At 40.3% G+C, this 22,463-nt stretch overlaps 1 protein-coding gene and 1 non-coding gene across 2 annotated transcripts; one reads left to right on the forward strand and one right to left on the reverse strand.

Annotated features, from left to right (window-relative positions):
* Window positions 1–12,535: 12,535 nt before the first annotated feature.
* On the forward strand, window positions 12,536–17,351 carry LOC117718247 (stefin-3-like). The gene is made up of 3 exons (XM_034515814.2): window positions 12,536–12,707; window positions 16,005–16,106; window positions 17,146–17,351. The coding sequence occupies exons 1-3, from the start codon at window positions 12,642–12,644 to the stop codon at window positions 17,269–17,271; spliced, it is 294 nt and encodes a 97-aa protein (XP_034371705.1). The 5' UTR covers window positions 12,536–12,641; the 3' UTR covers window positions 17,272–17,351.
* A 59-nt stretch (window positions 17,352–17,410) lies between these two features.
* On the reverse strand, window positions 17,411–17,514 carry LOC117718372 (U6 spliceosomal RNA). The gene has a single exon (XR_004608057.1). It is a non-coding gene; the product is annotated as a U6 spliceosomal RNA (small nuclear RNA).
* Between the last annotated feature and the right edge of the window lie 4,949 nt (window positions 17,515–22,463).

Below are 22,463 nucleotides of genomic sequence, written 5' to 3' on the forward strand. Positions count from 1 at the left end.
GTACCAATGACCTTGTTTCCCACCTATGCCCAACAAGGCCATCCTCCCCTACATATACAGCTGGAGTCATGTATCTCTCCATATGTGCTCCTAGGCTGGTGGATTAGACCCTGGGGAGCTCTGGCTGGTTGGTATTGTTGCTCTCCTCACGGGGCCACCAGCCCTTAAGGTTCCTTCAATTTACTCTCTAACTCCTCCATTGGGAACCTTTGATCAGATTTTTTTTTTTTTTTTTTTTTTTTTTTTGCTTTTCGAGACAGGGTTTCTCTGTGTAGCCCTGGCTGTCCTGGAACTCACTCTGTAGATCAGGCTCGCCTTGAACTCAGAAATCTGCCTGCCTCTGCCTCCCAAGTGCTGGGATTAAAGGCGTGCTCCACCACCGCCCGGCTACCTTTGATCAGATTAATGGATAGCTGTGGGTATCTGTCTCTGGGTATGTCCGACTCTGGGGTCCTCTAAGGAGACAGCCTTATCAGGTTGCTGTCAGCTTTCCCATCCTGACATCCCTATCAGCGTCTATTTTTGGTGACTGCACATGGAATGAATACCCAGATGGAATGGTCTCCCTACAACGCCCCCTTCAGATTCTGTCCCACACTTTGTCTCCATATTTGCTCCCTTGGGTATTTAGTTACTCCTTCTAAGAAAGACCTAGGCATCCTCACTTGTTCTTTCTTCTTCATGAGCTTCGTGTCTTCTGGTAGTTGAATCTTTGTTGTTTCAAACTTTTGGGCTAATCTCCGCTTATCAGTGAGTAAATACCATGTGTGTTCTTTTGTGATTGGGTTACCTCACTCAGGATGATATTTTCTAGATCCATCCATTTACCTAAGAATTTCTCGAATTCATTATTTTTAATAGCTGAGTAATATTCCATTGTGTAAATGTACCACATTTTTTGTATCCATTCCTCTGTTGAAGGGCATCTGGGTTCTTTCCAGCTTCTGGCTATTATAAATAGGGCTGCTATGAACATAGTGGAGCATATGTCTTTGTTATTTGTTGAGGCATTTTCTGGGTATATACCCAGAAGTGGTATAGCTGGGTCCTCAGGTAGTGCTATGTCCAATTTTCTGAGGAACCGCCAGACTGACTTCCAAAGTGGTTGTACCAGCTTGCAACCCCACCAACAATGCAGGAGTGTTCCTCTTTCTTCACATCCTCGCCAGCATCTACTATCACCTGAGTTTTTGATCTTAGCCATTCTGACTGGTGTGAGGTGGTATCTCAGTGTTGTTTTGATTTGCATTTCCCTGATGACTAAGGATGTTGAGCATTTCTTAAGGTGCTTCTCGGCCATTCGAGTTTCCTCAGTTGAGAATTCTTTGTTTAGCTCTGTACCCCATTTTTTAATGGGGTTATTTTGTTGTTTGGCGTCTAATTTCTTGAGTTCTTTGTAAATATTAGATATTAGCCCCCTATCAGATGTAGGATTGGTAATGATCTTTTCCCAATCTGTTGGTTGCCGTTTTGTCTTGTTGACAGTGTCCTTTGCCTTACAGAAGCTTTGCAATTTGATGAGGTCCCATTTGTCGATTCTTGATCTTAGAGCATAAGCCATTGGTGTTCTGTTCAGGAACTTTTCCCCTGTGCCTAGGTATTCGAGGGTCTTCCCCAACTTCTCTTCTAATATTTTCAGTGTACCTGGCTTTATGTGAAGGTCCTTTATCCACTTGGAGTTGAGCTTTGTGCAAGGAGATAAGAATGGATTAATTTGCATTCTTCTACATGTTGACCTCCAGTTGAGCCAGCACCACTTGTTGAAAATGCTGTCCTTTTTCCACTGGATGAATTTAGCTCCCTTGTCAAATATCAAGTGACCATAGGTATGCGGGTTCATTTCTGGGTCTTCAATTCTATTCCATTGATCGTCCTTTCTGTCTCTGTACCAATACCAAGCAGTTTTTATCACTACTGCTCTGTAGTACAGTTTGAGGTAAGGAAATGGTGATTCCCCCAGAGGTTCTTTTATTGTTGAGAATAGTTCTCGCTATCCTAGGTTTTTTGTTCTTCCAAATGAATTTGTAAATTGCTCTTTCTATCTCTATGAAGAATTGATTTGGAATTTTGATGGGTATTGCATTGAATCTGTAGATTGCTTTTGGCAGGATAGCCATTTTTACTAAATTAATCTTGCCAATCCAGGAGCATGGGAGATCTTTCCATCTTCTGAGATGTTCTTCAATTTCTTTCTTGAGAGACTTGAAGTTCTTGTCATACAGATCTTTCACTTGCTTTGTTAGATTCACTCCAAGATAATTTATTTTATTCGTGGCTATTGTGAAGGGTGTCATTTCCCTGATTTCTTTCTCTGCCTGTTTATCCTTTGAGTAGAGGAAGGCTACTGATTTGTTTGAGTTGATTTTATATCCAGCCACATTGCTAAAGTTGTTTATCAGGTTTAGGAGTTCTCTGGTGGAAGTTTTAGGTTCACTTAAGTATACTATCATGTCATCTGCAAATAGTGAAATTTTGACTTCTTCCTTTCCTATCTGCATCCCTTTGACTTCCTTTTGTTGTCTAATTGCTCTAGCTAAGACTTCCAGTACTATATTGAATAGGTAAGGTGAGAGTGGGCAGCCTTGCCTAGTCCCTGATCTTAGTGGGATTGCTTCAAGTTTCTCTCCATTTAGTTTGATGTTGGCTACTGGCTTGCTGTATATTGCTTTTACTATGTTTAGATATGGGCCTTGAATTCCTGATCTTTCCAAGACTTTTAACATGAAGGGATGTTGAATTTTGTCAAATGCTTTCTCAGCATCTAGTGATATGACCATGTGGTTTTTCTCTCTGAGTTTATTTATGTAGTGGATTACATTGATGGATTTCCGAATATTGAACCATCCCTGCATTCCTGGGATTAAAGCCTACTTGATCTTGATGGATAATTGTTTTGATGTGTTGTTGGATTCGGTTTGCGAGAATTTTATTGAGTATTTTTGCATCAATATTCATAAGAGAGATTGGTCTGTAGTTCTCTTTCTTTGTTGGGTCTCTCTGTGGTTTAGGTATGAGTGTAATGGTAGCTTCATAGAATGAATTGGGTAGTGTTCCTTCTGTTTCTATTCGATGGAATAGCTTGAAGAGGATTGGTATTAGGTCTTCCTTGAAGGTCTGAAAGAATTCTGCACTGAAACCATCTGGCCCCGGACATTTTTTGGTGGGAAGATTTTTAATGACTGTGTCTATTTCTTTAGGCGTTATGGGACTGTTTAGGTGGTTTATCTGCTCCTCGTTTAACTTTGGTACCTGGTATCTATCTAGAAAATTGTCCATTTCCTCCAGATTTTCCAATTTTGTTGAGTATAGGCCTTTGTAGTAGGATCTGATAATTTTTTTTAATTTCCTCTGTTTCTGTTGTTATGTCTCCCTTTTCAGTTCTGATTTTATTAATTTGAATGCTGTCTCTGCGCCCTTTGGTTAGTCTGGCTAAGGGTTTGTCTATCTTGTTGATTTTCTCAAAGAACCAGCTCCTGGTTTTGTTGATATTTTGTATAGTTCTTTTTGTTTCGACTTGGTTGATTTCAGCCCTGAGTTTGACTATTTCCTGCTATCTACTCCTCTTGGGTATACTAGCTTCTTTTTGTTCTAATGCTTTCAGGTTTGCTGTCAAGTTGTTAATGTGTGCTCTTTCCACTTTCTTTTTGTGGGCACTTAGAGCTATGATTTTTCCTCTTAGTACTGCTTTCAATGAGTCCCACATGTTTTGATATGATGTGTCCTCATTTTCGTTTAAATCTAAAAAGTCTTTAATTTCTTTCTTAATTTCTTCCTTGACCAAGTTATCATTGAGTAGAAGAGCATTGTTCAGTTGCCAAGTGTATGTCGGTTTTCTGATGTTTTTGTCCATGTCAAAGACAAGTCTTAATCCATGGTGGTCTGATAAGGTGCTGGGGATTATTTCAATCTTTTTGTATCTGTTGAGGCCTGTTTTGTGACCAATTATATGGTCTATTTTCGAGAAGGTACCATGAGGTGCTGAGAAGAAGGTGTATTCTTTTGTTTTAGGATGAAATGTTCTATAGATGTCAGTTAAGTCCAATTGGTTCATAACTTCTGTTAGTTTCATTGTGTCTCGATTTAGTTTCTGTTTCCATGATCTGTCCAGAGCTGAGAGTGGGGTGTTGAAATCTCCCACTATTATTGTGTAGGGTGCAATGTATGCTTTAAGTTTTAGTAAAGTGTCTTTTATGTATGTGGGTGCCCTTACATTTGGGGCATAGATGTTGAGAATTGCAAGTTCCTCTTGGTACATTTTTCCTTTGATGAATATGAAGTGTCCTTCTTTATCTTTTTTGATTACTTCTGGTTGAAAACTGATTTTATTTGATATTAGAATCGCTACTCCAGCTTGTTTGTTGGGACCATTTGCTTGGTAGATTGTTTTCCAACCTTTTACTCTGAGGTAGTGTCTGTCCTTTCCACAGAGGTGCGTTTCCTGAATGCAGCAAAATGTTGGGTCCTGTTTACGTATCCAGTCTGATAGTCTATGTCTTTTTACTGGAGAATTGAGTCCATTGATATTAAGAGATATTAAGGAAAAATGAGTGTTGTTTCCTGTTATTTTTGTTATTGGCAGTGGAGATATGTTTGTGTAGCTACCTTCTTTTACGGTTTTTGGAAGATTACTTTCCTGCTTTTTCCAGGTTGTAGTTTCCCTCCTTGTGATGGAGTTTTCCACCAATTATCCTTTGAAGTGCTGGGTTTGTGTTGAGATACTGTGTAAATTTGGATTTGTCATGGAATATTTTGGTTTCTCCATCAATAATGATTGACAGTTTTGCTGGGTATAGTAGTCTGGGCTGACATTTATGTTCTTTTAGGGTCTGTATGATATCAGTCCAGGATCTTCTGGCTTTTATGGTCTCTGGTGAGAAGTCTGGTGTAATTCTTATAGGTCTGCCTTTATATGTTACTTTGCCTTTTTCCCTTACTGCTTTTAGTATTTTTTCTTTGTTTTGTACATTTGATGTTTTGACTATTATGTGGCGGGAAGTATTTCTTTTCTGGTCTAAACTATTTGGAGTTCTGTAGGCTTCTTGTATATTTATGGACATCTCTTTCTTTAGGTTAGGGAAGTTTTCCTCTATAATTTTGTTGAGAATATTTACTGGTCCTTTAAGTTGGGAGTCTTCCCCCTCATCTATTCCTATTATCCTTAGGTTTGGCCTTCTCATTGTGTCTTGGATTTCTTGTATATTTTGGGTTAGTAGCTTTTTGTATTTTGCATTTTCTTTGACAGTTGTGTCAATGTTTTCCATGGTATCTTCTGCACATGAGATTCTCTCTTCCATCTCTTGTATTCTGTTGGTAATACTTGTATCTATGACTCCTGATCGTTTTTTTAAGTTTTCTATCTCCAGGGTAGTCTCCCTTTGTGATTTCTTTATTGTTTCTACTTCTGTTTTCAGATCCTGCATGGTTTTGTTTAATTCCTTCTCCCGTTTGGTTGCATTTTCTTGTAATTCCTTAAGGGATTTTTGTGTTTCCTCTCTAAGGGTTTCTATCTGTTCTTTGAGAGTGTTATTTATGTCTTTCTTAAAGTCCTCTATCATCATCATGAGAAGTGATTTTAATTCTGAATCCTGCTTTTCTGGTGTGATGGGGTGTTCAGGGCTTGCTATGATGGGGGAACTGGGTTCTGATGATGCCATGTAACTTTGGTTTCTGTTGCTTATGTTCTTGCGCCTGCCTTTTGCCATCTGGTTAATTCTAGTGCTACCTGTACTTCTGTCTCTGATTGAAGCCTGTCTTTCCAGTTGTCTCGCTTTTGTTTGGTCTTCTAGGAGTCCAGATGTCTTTGTGATTTTTTTCCAGCTGCCCTGATTACAGTGGTATCTCTAGGATGCCTCAGGATATGGTGCCTCCAAGGTAGCAGTCCAGCTAGATGTCTGCTGTTCTGGGTGCAGTGTCTCCTCTTGGATATCTCAGGGTATGTTGTCTGACACTCTGAGTTCAGTTGTTCCTCTGTGGCTCTGGGTTGAGCGGACCTTCCAGTATGTCTCAGGTGGAATCCGGGATCCACACAACTGCAGACCTGGTAGAGGTCTGGTCTGGGACTCAGACCCTGCAGGCCTCAGACCAGAGGGGGGGCGCGCAGCAGAAGGAGCGTGCTAGCGCTGGCTATGGGTTCTATGGATCCCCCAGAATGTGTCTGGGGGGCTCCTGGGTGCACTTACCCGCAGGCCTCAGACTGCCGCATTTTCAATTTTTAATCTTGTCAATTATCTCTTTTTTTTAGAGAATTTACTTTATTAAATTCAAGTTTAAAATTTCTTTCTCTGACTGTCACTATTTAGTTTCTTTCCTTTTTGCATCATCTATACACATCTTCAAAAACAGTTCTTATTTTTCTTTTACTGCTTCAAAACATAATATTTATTCCAGTAAATAAGCTTCTCTAAACTGTCCTCTGGGTAGTGTCCACTCTGAGCATATATTACTGACTCTGAGGTCTGGGATTTCAGCTTCTCTGACTCCAGCTGATGCCTCCCATCATACTCCTGTGCCTAGATTCTCTCCTCTGAGTGTCTAGAATTCATGTTCGTAGCATGGATCTCATGCCCTACATTGGTGCACCAGATATTGCAGGGCTTTTGTGGCATTTTGTTTGAAGTTTAATAAAGGTGGGGAAACATTACATAGTTTAAGGCTACTGGACTTTTGCTGGGACAGTCTCTCAGCTCTCCTCTAACTTAACCCATCTTCTCTACAGTGGTGTCTATCTACATGTTTCCTATTGTATATTTCCCAGCTCTGCCCTATCTCCTTTTAGTCTTCAGTCTGCATTTGTCAGTATTTCTGCCTGCCTAGAAGTTCTGCCTATTCTACTGCCCCAGCTTAAGATGCCAGTCCTTTATTTAGCAAAAGCCACACTCCTTACTCAACCAGTTGGCTGGGCATGTTACAAGACCTTTCCCATTGCAGCTTGCTTTTCAATTTTGAACAGTTTTTTTTTTGTTGTTGTTGTTTTTTTTTTGTTATTTTTTTGTTTTTTTGTTATTTTTTGAGACAGGGTTTCTCTGTATAGTCCTGGCTGTCCTGGAACTCACTCTGTAGACCAGGCTGGCCTCGAACTCAGAAATCCGCCTGCCTCTGCCTCCCAAGTGCTGGGATTAAAGGCGTGCGCCACCACTGCCCGGCAATTTTGAACAGTTGAGAAGGTAACAAACATATATACATTTAACTAGGCTGGCATCAATGCAATTAACAGTTGAAAACACAGGGGCACACTCTTGGTTGTTCTTGGTTGGATTTTTTCTTTGGTTTTTGTTTTTATTGTTTTGTAATCAATAAATTATTTTATTTATTTTGATCCCAAATGCTGCCTCGACTTTCTGGTCACTACTTGCAGAGTTTTCCCTCCTATCTCTATGTCCCTTCACCTCAGAAGGGTGACCCCACCTTGGTTTTCCCCACCATGGGGCATCAAGTCTCTCCAGGATGAGGCCCATCCTCTCCCACTGAGGCCAGACAAGGCAGCCCTCTGCTACATGTGTTCCTGGGACCTTGGGCCAGTCCTTGTATGCTTTTTGGTTGAGGTTGCGTCTCTGGGAGCTCCCAGGGTTCAGGTTAGTTGACACTGTTGGTCTTTATGTGGGGTTGACATCCTCTTCAGTTGCTTTAATCCTTCCCCCAACTCTTCCATAGGGGTCCCTGACCTCTGTCCCATGATTGCCTCTTTGTATCTGTACCTGTCTCAGTAAGCTGCTGGGTTAGAGCCTCTCAGAGGACAGCCATGCTAGGCTCCTGTCTGCAAGTACAACATAGCATCAGTAATAGTGTCAGAGACTGCCCATGGGATAGATCTCAAGTTAGAGCAGTCACTGGTTGACCATTCCTTCAGTGTCTGCTTCATTTCCCCCCCTGTATTTCTTTAAGACAGGAGTAATTTTGGGTCAATATTTTGTGGATGTGTTGGTGTCTCCATCCCTCCACTGGGGTACCTGTCTGGCTACTGGTGGTGGTTTTTTCAAGTTTCATATCCTCACTGTTTTGCATTTTGGCTAAGATCAAACACTGAGTCCTGGGAGCCTGTCTCATCCCAGGTCTCTGGGACTTCTTAGAGAGTCCCTCACCCCTATCCACAACTCTCCTACCCTTAACCTAACTCCCAACCTCCAACCCCACCCTTTAACCTTAGCAGCTGAATACTTCTATTCATTCTCCTGGCCCTGTGGACCTGTTTGCTGTTTCTTCCCATACCTGAACCTGCCCTTCCTTTCTTCTCTCCTATACCCTCCCTTCTCCCACCAATATCATTCCCTCCTTGTGTCACCCATGACTAATTTGTTCTACCTTCAAAGTGGGATTTAAACATCTTCACTTTGGCCTTCCTTCCTGTTTACCTTCTTTGGGTCTGTGGGTTATATCATGGGTATTCTGTACTTTTTGACTAATATCCACTTCTCAGTGAGTATATATGATGCATGTCTTTTTGGGTCTGATTTACTTCACTCTGAGTGATATTTTCTAGTTCCATCCATTTACCTGCAAAATTCATGATATCCTTGTTTTTAATAGCTGAATAGTAGTCTATTGTATAAATGAGCAAGTGTTCATGTATCCATTCTCTAGTTTACAGACATCTTCATTGTTTCTAGTTTCTGGATTTTATGAATAAGGCTGATATGAACATAGTGGAACCCAAGGGACACACTTTTTCCAAGCCAATAAATACAATATTTGTGGGTCATCCCAACAATTTATGAAGTAGAAATTGTTTTTCAGAATCTGAATACAGTGTGGCATAATTAAATCAAGCAAGTTAATTGTCTTATTCCTTCATATATTCAACATTTATAATGAGATGATAAATAAAAACTAAAGAAGAAGGGTTTCTGTCTTGCAATGTCAAGTGCACAGACTCTCAAATGGAGAGGAGCCTGACGTATCTCATTTGAATTGAATGAGGCTAGCATTTAGTATGCACCGACTGGGAAACTACATTGAGATAAGGTTATGTAAAATCTGAGCATGAAGACTTAATAGTGCATTGTATGAAGTTCGATTGTGTCCCCCCCCCCCACCTCTACCCTATTTCTCTTCTTAAATCAGAGAGGAAAACGTCATTCAGTTTGTGTTTACAAAAGTCACCCTGACTACCCTGAGGAGAACAAAGGGCTCCTGTTTATTTTTAACAAGAAAGGACAATTTTGTCTGATGGATTATATTTGGAAATAAGAAGGTAAAGTATGACTCTCAGGCTCTGTATTGGGCATCTCACTTGTTGGCTGTCAGTGCCCTTAACCAGGTTGGAGGATACGCCAGTGGGGAATGTGTATGAGTCAGAGTTCTCAAGGGGAAAAGAACCAGTGGAATACAAATATACATAGTAAAGATTTCGTCGAATATGCTTCATTAAAACTGCAACATCAGCTGAATCACAATTGAGAGGCCGAGAGCTGAGAACCAACTGGCTACTGGGTTCTTGAGAGAAATTGATGTTGACATTCAAAAGTTGTCAGCCATATATGGTGGCCCTGGCCTTTAATCTCAGCACTTTAGAGCTGAAATGTGGAGCTCTGTGAGTTCAAGGAGAGACTCACCTACATAATGAGTTCCATCCTAGCCAGAGATTCTCAGTGAAACACTGTCACAAAAATAAAAAAGAAAAAAAACTTTTATAGAAAGGTGTGTCAAAGAAGCATATTTCAAACTTTTGACACAGTGCAAAATTAATCATTATAATGAATGTCATGTAAAGGCACACAGGAGTGTAATACTCATCCTCTTCTTTCTAAGTTTCACACTTCTATGGCAACAGACAGCAGAGCAACAAACAAAGGTGGGGCAGGTTTATGTAATTAAAAATTTAAATGATAGAGGACACTTTGGAAATCAAATCCCAAATACCCAAGAGCAGGTCCCCATTGTTAACATTTTTATTTGCCCCCAAATGAACAGCTAACTGCAGATGTGACTGGAGAAACAGATTCATGAACTACTGGTGAAAGACTGGGTAGAAGAACCAGCAAGGCTGGTCTCTTGAGATTCTTGGTCTATCTGTGAGGTGGTCCATCTTTATAGTACTGGGAAGAATCCCTCCTAGAATGAAGATTTTATGACCTACTACTACAAGGCAAGACTGGTTAAACAAAATGCTCATGGTCAAAAGCTATGTGAAAGGGAAGAGGAAGTTTTGAGCAATGTTTCTAGGTTTTATGTCTGTTGTCAAGGGAAGAGTTCTACGATCCATCGTGGGAAAGACTATTTTTCTTGGTGGTACTAGGGATTGAACCTTGTGCCTTGAGTAAAATTGTTAAAGAGCTCTAAAACTGAGCTACATCCCCACTGTCTCATTTTCTGAGTCTCAACATCAGCAAAGAAAGTTACAAGAACAAGCCATGAAAGGTGGCAGATGTTAGCACTGGGCACAGAGGCTCATGTTTTTGATGCCAGAATCCAAGAGGCAGATTTAAAATGTCATGAGTTCAAAGTAAAGATGGGATACCTGGGGAGTTCTAGGAATGCCTATGGCTCATAATAGCAATGCCCTGTCTCCAACGAAATCATTTATTAGAACTCTGGTTGACAATCATGATTGCTAATCTTGCCAACTTGATGGGATATGGTTAGAAAGTCCTTGGATACAAATCTGCACCTCAATAAAGCACATTTGATATTGGGTCAACCGAGGTAGGAAGACCCATTTTATATATAGGTAACATTATACCATGGTCCTAGACTGAACAAAAATGAGAAAGTGAGCTGAGAGCCAGCACTTGTCACTCTGCCTCCTGACACCAGACATATGAGATCAGTTGCCTCTCACCTATTGCCATGCCTTCTCTATCATGACCAACTTACCATGGAATCGTGAGCCAAAGTTCAAATTGTTATTGAAGTCCTGGTCTCTCAGTGCTTGAAGGTCAGTGTTTATAAGATGACAGCTAGTAGGAGGAGTCCAGAGTTTACCCATGGAGCACTTCTTGGGTGCATGACAGCAGAGGGGGCCTCATCCACAAAGTTCCATCTTGGCCAACTCACTGGGTACAAAGAGGTTGTATAGGGGAAAGCACAGGGCAGAAAAGGAAGCCTGCAGTGTGTCTGCATCATTCGTGGTGCATAGCTATGTTTCCTTCTTCTCCAAAGCATCAGAACATGTCGACAGACAGTGGACCCTCAAGCCAAGTTCCCTTTGTTTCTTTTTAGACAGCCATATTCCTTTTCTGTAAGCCAAACCTCACAGGAATCTATAAAACTGACCCAGTGAGGCTGTGTCAGTTGGTAAGCAGGACTGAAAGAAGCCTAAGATTCTCGTGTTATATAAAGAATACCAGATAATCTGGGTTCTGTACTTGTAAAGAAAGATAATTCAGCAGGTTCTTTCTTTCTTTCTTTCTTTCTTTCTTTCTTTCTTTCTTTCTTTCTTTTTTAAGAAAAAAAAAGTACCCTGGTAAGAATTATTTTGGTTGTTTGTAGATATGTGTATTTCACTTTTATCTTAATTTTCAGAATTGTCTAAATGCAGAAGAACATAATAAAATAACACATCTATGGATCTGTTACTCAGAACTGACATGTCTCCAGCCCTATGTTTCTCTCTTGGAATCACCAGTGTGTATGCATTGGTGAGTAGCAAACCTCTGTCACTTTGCTGTGCCATATTCAGTCATCCCAAGCACTTCACTGTTGATATGCAGCAATTCTTCTAAAGAGTAGCCTTAGCTTTTACATGGTTGGAATATTACCTGACAAGTTACCAACTGGCTGTAATCCCATCACTTGGGAAGCAGAGACAGAAGGATCAGACATTTAAGGCCATGCCTGTAATCCTAGCTTTCTGCAGATGGAGTCAGAATAGTATGAAGTTCAAAGTTCATAGCGAGTTCCAGGACAGCCTGGGCTACATGCAAGCCCTTCTTTTTTTTTTTTTTTTTTTAAAAGATAATTATCTGGCATGGTGCTGAATGTCTTTAATCCAAGCACCTGGGAAGCAGAGGCAGAGGGATCTCTTTGAGTTTGTAGTCAGCCTGGAAAGAGTGTGAATTTCAGGATAACATGGAGCTGTTTCACAAAGAAACCAAGTCTCAAACAAACAAACAAACAAACAACAACAACAAACCAAAAAAACCAACCAACCAACCAACCAAAAAAAAAAAAAAAAAAAAAAAACCCACCAAAAATGTAAAACAAGAGAATAAGCAGCAGCAGAAGAAATGAAGGTGTTGCCATTTTATTCTTTATAAAGAGTAAATAACATTATTTATGGGGATGAATATTTTGAAACTACAAGTAAAAATCCACTGTAGACAGTTTTATCATTTTATAAAGTTGGGTGGATCGTAAGCAACCAGCCTTGATATTATTAAATATTCTCTTTAAAGAACTTTTCAAGGTTTAACATATTTAGAAAGTCTGGTCATACATGTCTTTCCTCAGAAGACACAACAGGATGACACTATGACACATACTTGCTCATGTCCTCCACCACATTTCCCCCCAACTCCACTCAGCATTTCCTCTCAGGGATGAAGTAAGACTTGCCTGAGGCCACACTCATTTCCCCAGTCCCTCAGATACTGTGGAGATAATACATTAGAGGAGGAGTTTACAGATACCTTTAAAACCCTGACTCTTAGTGCTTGCTGGATCATTTCTTCTAAGCATCCTGCCCAGCATAGGAGCAACTTACCACAATGATGCCCGGAGGCTTGTCAAGGTCTAGAAAAGCCACACCAGAAATCCAGGCGATTGCTGACAAGGTGAGTCAATGTACTTTAGGAAAAAGCTTGATCCCAAACCAAACTTCCAAAATTTGATTCATAATTTTGCCCCATGTTCAGAGTGTGGGAAATGATAGAAACCAGAAATATATGGGTTTTGTTCAGACATTTATACAGCTAAAAGTAGAACATTAAGCCTTTCAGAGAAGTGTCAACAACCCAAGAGCAAAATTGGCCAAGTCACACTCTTTAGTGCAGCCTCAGTTTCCCCAGCAGCTGAAGGTGAATTCATGCTGCATCCTCTCTACACCTCACATGTCTGATCCCAGGAACTGTAATTACTGATGGAATTTTCCAGTCCCACCAGTTGAAGCTGAGATATGGAGGTTCCTAAGATTGTTAAGGAACCCTGAACTCATTCCAGGATGCTATGCCAACCGAACATTCAAAATACAACTAAATGTTTCTAGCAAATTAATACATGTTGTACTATCATCTATATAAAAAGATGTATCTTTGTAAAACATGTTACCTGTTTTACAAAGAAGAAATGCATGCAAATTATGGAGGTAGGTTTGAGATCTGCCACCTTATTTTCTTATATCACATTGTTTTCCTCTCTGAAACCAAATCATCCTGGAGGACAAAATCAGTTCTTTTTGTTTTGTTTTATTTGTTTGTTTGTGTGTTTGTTTGAGGCTTCATCTTGCTAGATGGTCTATCCTGCAGATCTCAAGCTAGTCTCAAACTAAGGCACTCCTGCTGCCTCGACTTCTCAAGTGCTGGGATTATAGGTATGTGCCACCATTATAGGCTAGGCACCATCAGATTTTATGTGAGTAGACAGGTGGGAGCCTTCATGCTTAGAGCACTGAACATTCTTGATGGTGTCACAGGGCTACAATTCAGTGACTAAATATTTAAGGCTAAATAGTTCTCACTCATAGGTTTATTTCAAAAAATACCTTGGAGCATTTTATTTTTGAGGAATATTAGATCTTTAAATCTTCATTAGAGTCCTCACATCAAGTTGGTGTTCTCAACCTTAAATGTGCACAAGTCACTTGTTGCTCTAGACAGAATGCAGATCTGAATGAAGAGGGCTAGACAGGCCTGTGTGTCCACATTTCTTCCAAGGTATCTTCTGGAAGTGTGTGCACTTCTACCCATAACTTCACTTCCATCTATCTATCTATCTATCTATCTATCTATCTATCTATCTATCTATCTATCTCGACTAGATATATCAAGCATCCTAGACGGCTCGGAGGAGATGGGACCTTAAAGTAGGATGCCAAGGAAAAGTTATTTATTTCACTTTAAGAAGAAAGAGCTAAAAGAACCAACTAAAATAAAATGCATAAAAGTTGTTTTTAAAAACAAATATGTTCAAAGGATGCATAGTTGATACCTATGTTGACTGAAATAAAAATCCCCCTGAGATGTCCCATAACCAGGTCTGTAGGAGGATAGGCAGGGAAATACAGTTATTTGAAATAAAGACATTATAACAGATTTTCATGGTTTTTAATCGTTGAGCATCTGGTTATCTAGAATAACTGTTCTTTTGAAAAGGAGGTTTTGCTATTTCTTAGAGTGCTCCAAACCTTACAAGATCAAGTAAATTTTTTTGCCTCTAGCCTCCCAAGTAACAAGCTATAGGAGTATTTCATCCTGTCTGGTTAGGGTAATTTTTGATCATGATATTCTCATTAGTTCTTTGCGGGTTTTATACATACATAAAATGTATTTTAATCATATAATTTTAAGTTAGGAAGTTATTGGAAAGGGTTATCTTGTTAATTACACCATCTATAGACCACATCTTCAGTAATGAAATTAATTTAGAAATGTGTTCTTGTAGTTCCAGAGAAGCAGAATGAGACATAGATATTTAAGGAAGTCACCTCACCAGGGAAGAAGCTTTGCTGTTCTAAAATCCATGATCTCTGCCACCTGTCAGTTGATTTTCAAAGCTCCAGGCAGGCAAGGAGGCATTCCATCCTAGATTTGGAGGATGAAACCAAGACTCAAAATGTTTAAGAGGCACTCAGATAAGATACTACCCTGTCCTTTTTCACTGCACAGCCTCAGCACCCTGGGGAGCTTTGCAGGTATCATAGCAAAGGAATGCAGCAACCTTGCCTTCTCTGTGGAAGCCAGGGCCTCAGGCTTAAATCCATGAGAGATAGATACATAGCCAAGAAGCAGTTCCTAGGAACTGCTGAGTTTCTCGTAGGTGTTCAGCATCTGGCTGCAAACTGTAGAAGCTACATAAAGGCTGAAAGGAACTGCCTCTACTTCCCCAAATTTAATATTGCAAAGGAAATTAAGATATCTAGTGAACGTTATAGAATAAAACTTAGTTAATCAGTTAATCACTGTTTCATGATCACAGGTTTAAGATCAAAAAGTAGATTAGGCACTGCTGCCAACACTTTTAATGTCAGGCGAGCCGGTACAGGATGGTGGCTCAGTTCCCAGATGTCACTCATCTGTCCTGTGTTGCAGGAGAAAGCCTGAGAGGACAACCCTCACTAAAGCATTTGGAGGCAGAGAAACCAACAGTAAACTGTGTATTTTTAGGAAGCATTTTCTCACTCACAGCAACAATCTTCCTTCCAGAGAACACCAGAGCGCAGACACTGCTGAAAGTCTTTGTTAAGCCATGAAATGCATTCTTCCTGAAGACTCCAAGGTTATGGTCTCTTGGGTCCCCACACAGTATCAGGCCAGAGTCGGTTATTGTACTTCTAGCATGATCTGAGGGATCCCAGAGAAAATCCTCACTATGTGTTGTTCACTTTGTATTTCCTGATCAAATATAGACATACCTATTGGGGCCTTTCATTGCAAATTACGACTATATAGTTTTTTGCTTTATTTGTATTTGTGTGTGTGTGTGTTTGTTTTGATGTTTTTTTTTTGTTTGTTTGTTTTTGTTTTTCGAGATAGGGTTTCTCTGTGTAATCCTGGCTGTCCTGGAACTCACTCTGTAGACCAGGCTGGCCTCGAACTCAGAAATCCACTTGCCTCTGCCTCCCAAGTGCTGGGATTAAAAGCATGCGCCACCACTGCCCGGCTGTGTTTTGATTTTTGGGCCAGAATTTATTTTGTAGCCTCAACGAGCCTGGATCTTTTTGTATAACCCAAGCTGTTCTTGAAGAGCATTCTTCTGCCTCAGTCTTCCAAGTTCTGAAATTGGCTTCTTGAGCAGCCAGCCCAGGTTCATCAGCAACTCTGAGCACTCTCAGCAGGATGAGGTACCCAGATTTGTGACTCAGGTAAACTGAGCCAACACAGCCCTAACATCATCTCTTACTTTCTCCTCCTAAGGTTAGACCACAGCTCGAAGAGCAAACCAATAAGAAATATGAAAAATTCGAAGCCATTGAGTATAAATCTCAAGTTGTTGCTGGACAAAACTACTTCATTAAGGTTAGATGCCAACCTCCCTCAAGCACTGATGTGATTGTTTCCTGTTTCCCCAACTGTAGCTTCATTTCCACCTCTGGTCTTTAATTAAGACACTTGCAAGTAGAAGACTGCCCAATCCATTGGATGGTAGGATAGTTACCTTGTTTTACCCTGTGAATCCAGAAAACAATAAAAAGTCAATGTGAACATACACACACACATACAGAAAACAACCACAACAACAAAACCATTGGGAATGTTACCCTGAGGGTATCTAGGCTTTTTTTATTTTTACTTTACAAAGGAGGCAGCCTGGTGTTTATTCACAAAGTAGGTTACAACACAACAGAGATATGGGGACCATACAATCCATATTTTCTAAAGCAAACCTGAGTTTCTTTTACCTTATCAAACTATTTGCCAATTTTTCTCCCAACTTAGAAGTCAGAAAACAGAATCACCAAAAACACAGGCTTCCTACTGCTCCTCTCCAGGCATCATGAAAATAACATGTAACTTTGGAATGGCATCTGTGCCAAGATTTTAATGGAAAGTACAATAAAGTAAATCGAGGTGGAGAAATAGATTAGTGGGTAGGAGAAGTGCTGGCTGTTCTTGCAGAGGACCTGGGTTTGGTTCTCAGCACACACATGGCAGCTCACAAGTATTTCTGACTGTAGTTCTATGGCATTTGACACCCTCTTCTGATGTTTTCAGGCATTACATGCATATGATGCATGTAAATACAAATAAATTGAATAAAACCTTTTTCTAAAAGGTATAAAAAATACATCTAGGAAATATATTTTTGGCCATACTGTTAGCTGTGCTTTTTCCTGATATAAGGGATGGGAGTTCAGTTCATTGGTGCTGTCCTTAGCCAGAAGAGTTGTTTCAGATGATCTTAGCACCTCAAGTCTTAACAAGAAAGAAGATCTGTAGTACAATTGATATCCATGTGAATTATCTTCATTTCTTTGTTCCTTTGTTTTTCTGTTTCTTTCTTTGTTACTTTCCTTTTGTTTCTTTGTTTCTTTCTTTCTTCTTTCCTGTTTTTCAGATGGATATAGGGTGTGGTGGTTTCCTTCACATAAAAGCCTTCAGAGGGATTTCTAAAGAAGATGATTGGCAACTTGATGGTTACCAGGCTAATAAAAACAAGAATGATGAGCTGACCTACTTCTAAGCAGCAAATTTTAAAGTCACCTGAGACCCCTCTCATTGTAAAGAGATGCAGCCATCAATAAAGAAACATTCTTGAAATAACTGTTTGCCTTCAACATTACTCAGTATTGTGTTGACCTTTACTTCCTAGACACTTAATTTTAAATATGGAATATTTCGTGAATTTGCATGTCATCCTTGGCAGGGGCCATGGTAATCTCGTTATCATTCCAGTTTTTAATATACATGCTGCCAAAGAGAGCACAGTGTTCATGGTTCAGAAGAGAAACTCCACAATGAAGGATACCAGCTGGACACCTTATAAAAACTATGGTTCAGTTGCAATTGTATAAAGGATCCTACCACCCCATCCTCATTGCAGGTGCATTGGTGGCTGTCAGGGAAACATACTCCTTGATGCCTTCATTTGCCTGGAGCCCAGTATGTCATCTGTGCCTTCATGTTTGAAATCAAATTTGGTATTTTACAAGTCATGTTTTGAAACAATCATAACTTCTAAAGAAGCTGCCCTCTCCCCCTCCCCTATGCTTCTCTAGCACTTCAGAGTCAATTGCTGTGATTCCGCATCACCAACAAATACTTCCTGGTGCTCACTTTGGCAAATAGTAGTGTCCACTTCCCACAAGGCCATTCTCCTACACAGCCAAAACCTAACAATCAGGACCAGGAAGTGAACACTGATGATACAGTGACATCTTGTCCCCAGGTGCCACTCAGGCTTTTCAGGTTGTTGCAATGTTGTCCTTTATTACTGAGATCCAGTCCAGAGTCATGCATTCCATGATATTTCTGGCTTCTTTTAAAATACTCATTTTATTTATTTGTGTGCGTGTGCGTGTGCGTGTGTGTGTGTGTGTGCGCGTGCGCACATACCACAGCCTACTTGTTGTCAGATGATATTTTGAGGAAATTGGTTCTTTTTCCACCACATGGGTCCAAGGCTCAAACTGAGGTAATTAGGCTTGCTGACAAATGCCCTTACCCACTGAGCCCCTGTTTGACCCATTAAATACTTTTATTGAATAACTTATATACCATAAATACTATACAGTTCAGATGTTTCAAGTGTTCTCTTCAGGGACTTTTAGTATATTCACAAATGTGTGCAAACCTCACCATGTCATTTCACAATATTTTCCTTTCCACACACAAGGAAGAGCTGTCTGTCCTCTACCTTCTGCCCTCTCCCCTCACCCCTCACTGCTAAGCAGCCACTACCTCCTTCTGTCTGCATTTGCCTGTTCTAGACTCTACATATGTATGTATCTGTGGATGCACACATGTGCAATCATTTCTTTGATCAGTTGTAGTTGTCATTTTTTCCATAAACAATCTTAAACATTCATTAATGTAATATTTTATACCTTTTTATACTTAGTAGAGCACTTTTTGTATCATATTATACGAATACATATGTAATTAATATATTTGCATAATATGTTTGATTCGTCATTTTTAGTTTTTATTTTATTTTATTTTTTTGAGATAAATGGCTGCTATGTGTAGCCCAGATTGGTCTTCAATTCAGTATGTAGCCCCAGTTGGCCTCTAACTCATGATCCTCTGCCTCAGTCCCCTGAGTGCAAAATTACAGACATGTATCACTTTCCTGTTGGGCCTTGGACGAGGTAACTCCATTTAACCTGCAACCTTCAGTCATGTAGCACAGGTAGAGGTCTCTACCTCCAGAGATTTAAATATTAATGAGTTATCTAAAGGCCAGGGGCGTAGCTAATTAAGTTATTCCCTCCCCTTTCCCCCTCCCTATAAAAGTCAGGCTCCCCTGGCTTTTGGCGGGGGTAGTGCACACCATCTATACCCACTCAACAAGCCATGAACAATAAAGCGCCAGGAAAGCCGGACTCTACGCATCGCCTGGTCTCGCCGCCAGATTCCCAGCTTTTGGAACCCTGGAACCTTGTTGATGCAGCCGCTGGCCAGCCCACCGACAGCTGCGTGAATGTGGGACCCTCCACAGTGGTGTGGGAAGCCTGCCTGGGACCCCGCCACCGGACTCTCCTCCCCCCGCCCGCGAGATTTTTTCCCCACACTTTCCCTGACTCACATTTTCATAATCTTATTATATTTGAAAGTTATAACTATATGTACTTATTATTGCAGGGCTTTCATGGGATCCCATTTGAGGTTTTATATAGACATGGAGAGATCTATAATCCTCTGTGCATTTGCATGCATCCTGCCCAGACATTCAGCCAACTCTCCAGCCCTACCTCCAAGAGACCAGCCCTCTATTATGCAAAAAGCCACACAGCTTACTTGAGAGTAAGTCAGTTGGCTTTGGGTGCAGTTTGCCTTTCTTTTTGGAGCAGTTGAGGATGTGACAAACATTTATATATCCTTCTAGACTGTGCTGGTTTAATTAACAATGGATTCGGTTTGCGAGAATTTTATTATTTTTGCATCAATATTCATAAGAGAGATTGGTCTGTAGTTCTCTTTCTTTGTTGGGTCTTTCTGTGGTTTAGGTATGAGTGTAATGTTAGCTTCATAGAATGAATTGGGTAGTGTTCCTTCTGTTTCTGTTCGATGGAATAACTTGAAAAGGATTGGTATTAGGTCTTCCTTGAAGGTCTGAAAGAATTCTGCACTGAAACCATCTGGCCCCGGACATTTTTTGGTGGGAAGATTTTTAATGACTGTGTCTATTTCTTTAGGCGTTATGGGACTGTTTAGGTGGTTTATCTGCTCCTCGTTTAACTTTGGTACCTGGTATCTATCTAGAAAATTGTCCATTTCCTCCAGATTTTCCAATTTTGTTGAGTATAGGCCTTTGTAGTAGGATCTGATAATTTTTTTAATTTCCTCTGTTTCTGTTGTTATGTCTCCCTTTTCAGTTCTGATTTTATTAATTTGAATGCTGTCTCTGCGCCCTTTGGTTAGTCTGGCTAAGGGTTTGTCTATCTTGTTGATTTTCTCAAAGAACCAGCTCCTGGTTTTGTTGATATTTTGTATAGTTCTTTTTGTTTCGACTTGGTTGATTTCAGCCCTGAGTTTGATTATTTCCTGCTATCTACTCCTCTTGGGTATACTAGCTTCTTTTTGTTCTAATGCTTTCAGGTTTGCTGTCAAGTTGTTGATGTATGCTCTTTCCACTTTCTTTTTGTGAGCACTTAGAGCTATGATTTTTCCTCTTAGTACTGCTTTCAATGAGTCCCACATGTTTTGATATGATGTGTCCTCATTTTCATCAAAGTTCCCAATGGAGGAGTTAGAGAGTAAATTGAAGGAACCGTGAACCGTAAGGGCTGGTGGCCCCGTGAGGAAAGCAACAATACCAACCAGCCAGAGCTCCCCAGGGTCTAAACCACCAGCCTAGGAGCACATAGGGAGAGACACATGACTCCAGCTGTATATGTAGGGGAGGATGGCCCTGTTGGGCATAGGTGAGAGACAAGATAATTAGTACCCTGAAGGCTGAGCACTGAGGGGGGGGGAATCTGAGTGTGGGGAGGGAGGCTGGGGGTAGGTGGGTAAACACCTTCATAGAGGCAGGAGGAGGGGGGATGGGATAAGGGGTTCCTGGGTGGTGGGGGAAATATGGTAAGGGGATAAAATTTGAAATGTAAATATTATATCCAATAAAAGAGGGGAAAAATAGAAAAGCGGTTAGAACCAACATTCTTAATAAAATGTCAGCCCTCTTCTAAAAAAAAAAACTATCTTGATACTAAAATTTGTTTTGAGAATTGTATATTGCAGAATGATCAGCCTTGGTGTATCTACTCAACAAGCAAGCTGGGCAGACCTGCTCAAACTTCTGAGGTCCGTGAATTCCTTCTGGAGGCAGCGAAGACACAGCATCAGAGGATTGTCAACTTGCTCTCCCCCCCACTCCTCTTCTAATATCTCAACGCCCATAATCAGCTTGAAGAAGCTAATGATGAGTCAGCGCCCCTATTCCCTGGGCATGGGGACTAAGGTGGTATATGTTGGGCTGTCTCTCTAGGGAAAAGTAGTGGTTTTGTCGGAATAGAGAGGATTAGCTAGGGTTTATTGCATAGCCATAACCTATTAGTGGAAATCTGTATAATTATTATCAAGATGAAGATATAAATTCTTAAATGGCACAAAAAAAAAAAAACAATGGAAAACACAGGGACACACTTTCTCACAGCTCGTAAATATAATATGTGTGGGCCATCTCAACATCTCCCCTGTTTAGTTAAAAAAATGGCTTTGTCTTTAATAACAGTAAATTATATACAATAAGAACAACTATGAGAACTATCAGGGTTACAATTATTTTTACAGTGTTTAATGCATTCATATTTGGCAACTTTGGAGAAAATATTTCAGTATCTAACTGATATATTTCATTCCTTTCATATATCTTAAATAATTTTCTTATTGCCATTTATGCATTCCAACCTCTAACCTTTACAACTTGCATTTACTAACATTAAAATACCTTTTTAGAACCTAAAACACTTCTTTAGATTCTTTACAACTTAAGCTTTTATATCTTTTAACTTTTACAAATTTTACAACTCCTTTGTGAGTTTTTCTTTTTTTATATTGAACGTTTTATTTATTTACATTTCAGATATTATTCCTTTTCCTCATTCCCCTTCCCCCTAAAACTCCCTATCCCACCCCCTCCTGCTTCTATGAGGATGTGCCCCCACCCACCCACCTACCTCCCCACCTCAAATTCCCCCACACTGGGGCATCCAGCCTTCAGGAGACCAAGGACCTGCTCTCCTGCTGATGCCCTACAAGTCAGCCTACATATACACATACACATACACATACACATACACATACACATACACATACACATACATATACATATACAGCTGGAGCCATGGGTCCCTCCATGTGTGTTCCCAGACTGGTGGTTTAGACCCTGGGAGCTCTGGTTGGTTAGTATTGTTGCTCTTCTCATGTGACCTGCAAACCCCTTCAGCTCCTTCAATCTTCACAGCTAACCATTGAACTGATCACCAGGTTCTTAACGGAGAAGTAGTTTTTCTTTTTTAAATCTGGTAACAAGGAAAACTGTAAAACTATAACTACCTAGTCTTCAACCTGATAAGAGCCCTGAGAAGGATAAATCTTACCTGATGAACAGGAAGTGCAGAGCAAGCAGCTTCCAAATCTGTAGAACTGACAGATATTTACTGGATAAAGTCTGCCTGGACAGATTCTACCTGGACAGTCACCCGAAGTTCC

The sequence above is a fragment of the Arvicanthis niloticus genome, chromosome 12 (genome assembly GCF_011762505.2).
Source record: "Arvicanthis niloticus isolate mArvNil1 chromosome 12, mArvNil1.pat.X, whole genome shotgun sequence".
NCBI lineage: Eukaryota > Metazoa > Chordata > Mammalia > Rodentia > Muridae > Arvicanthis > Arvicanthis niloticus.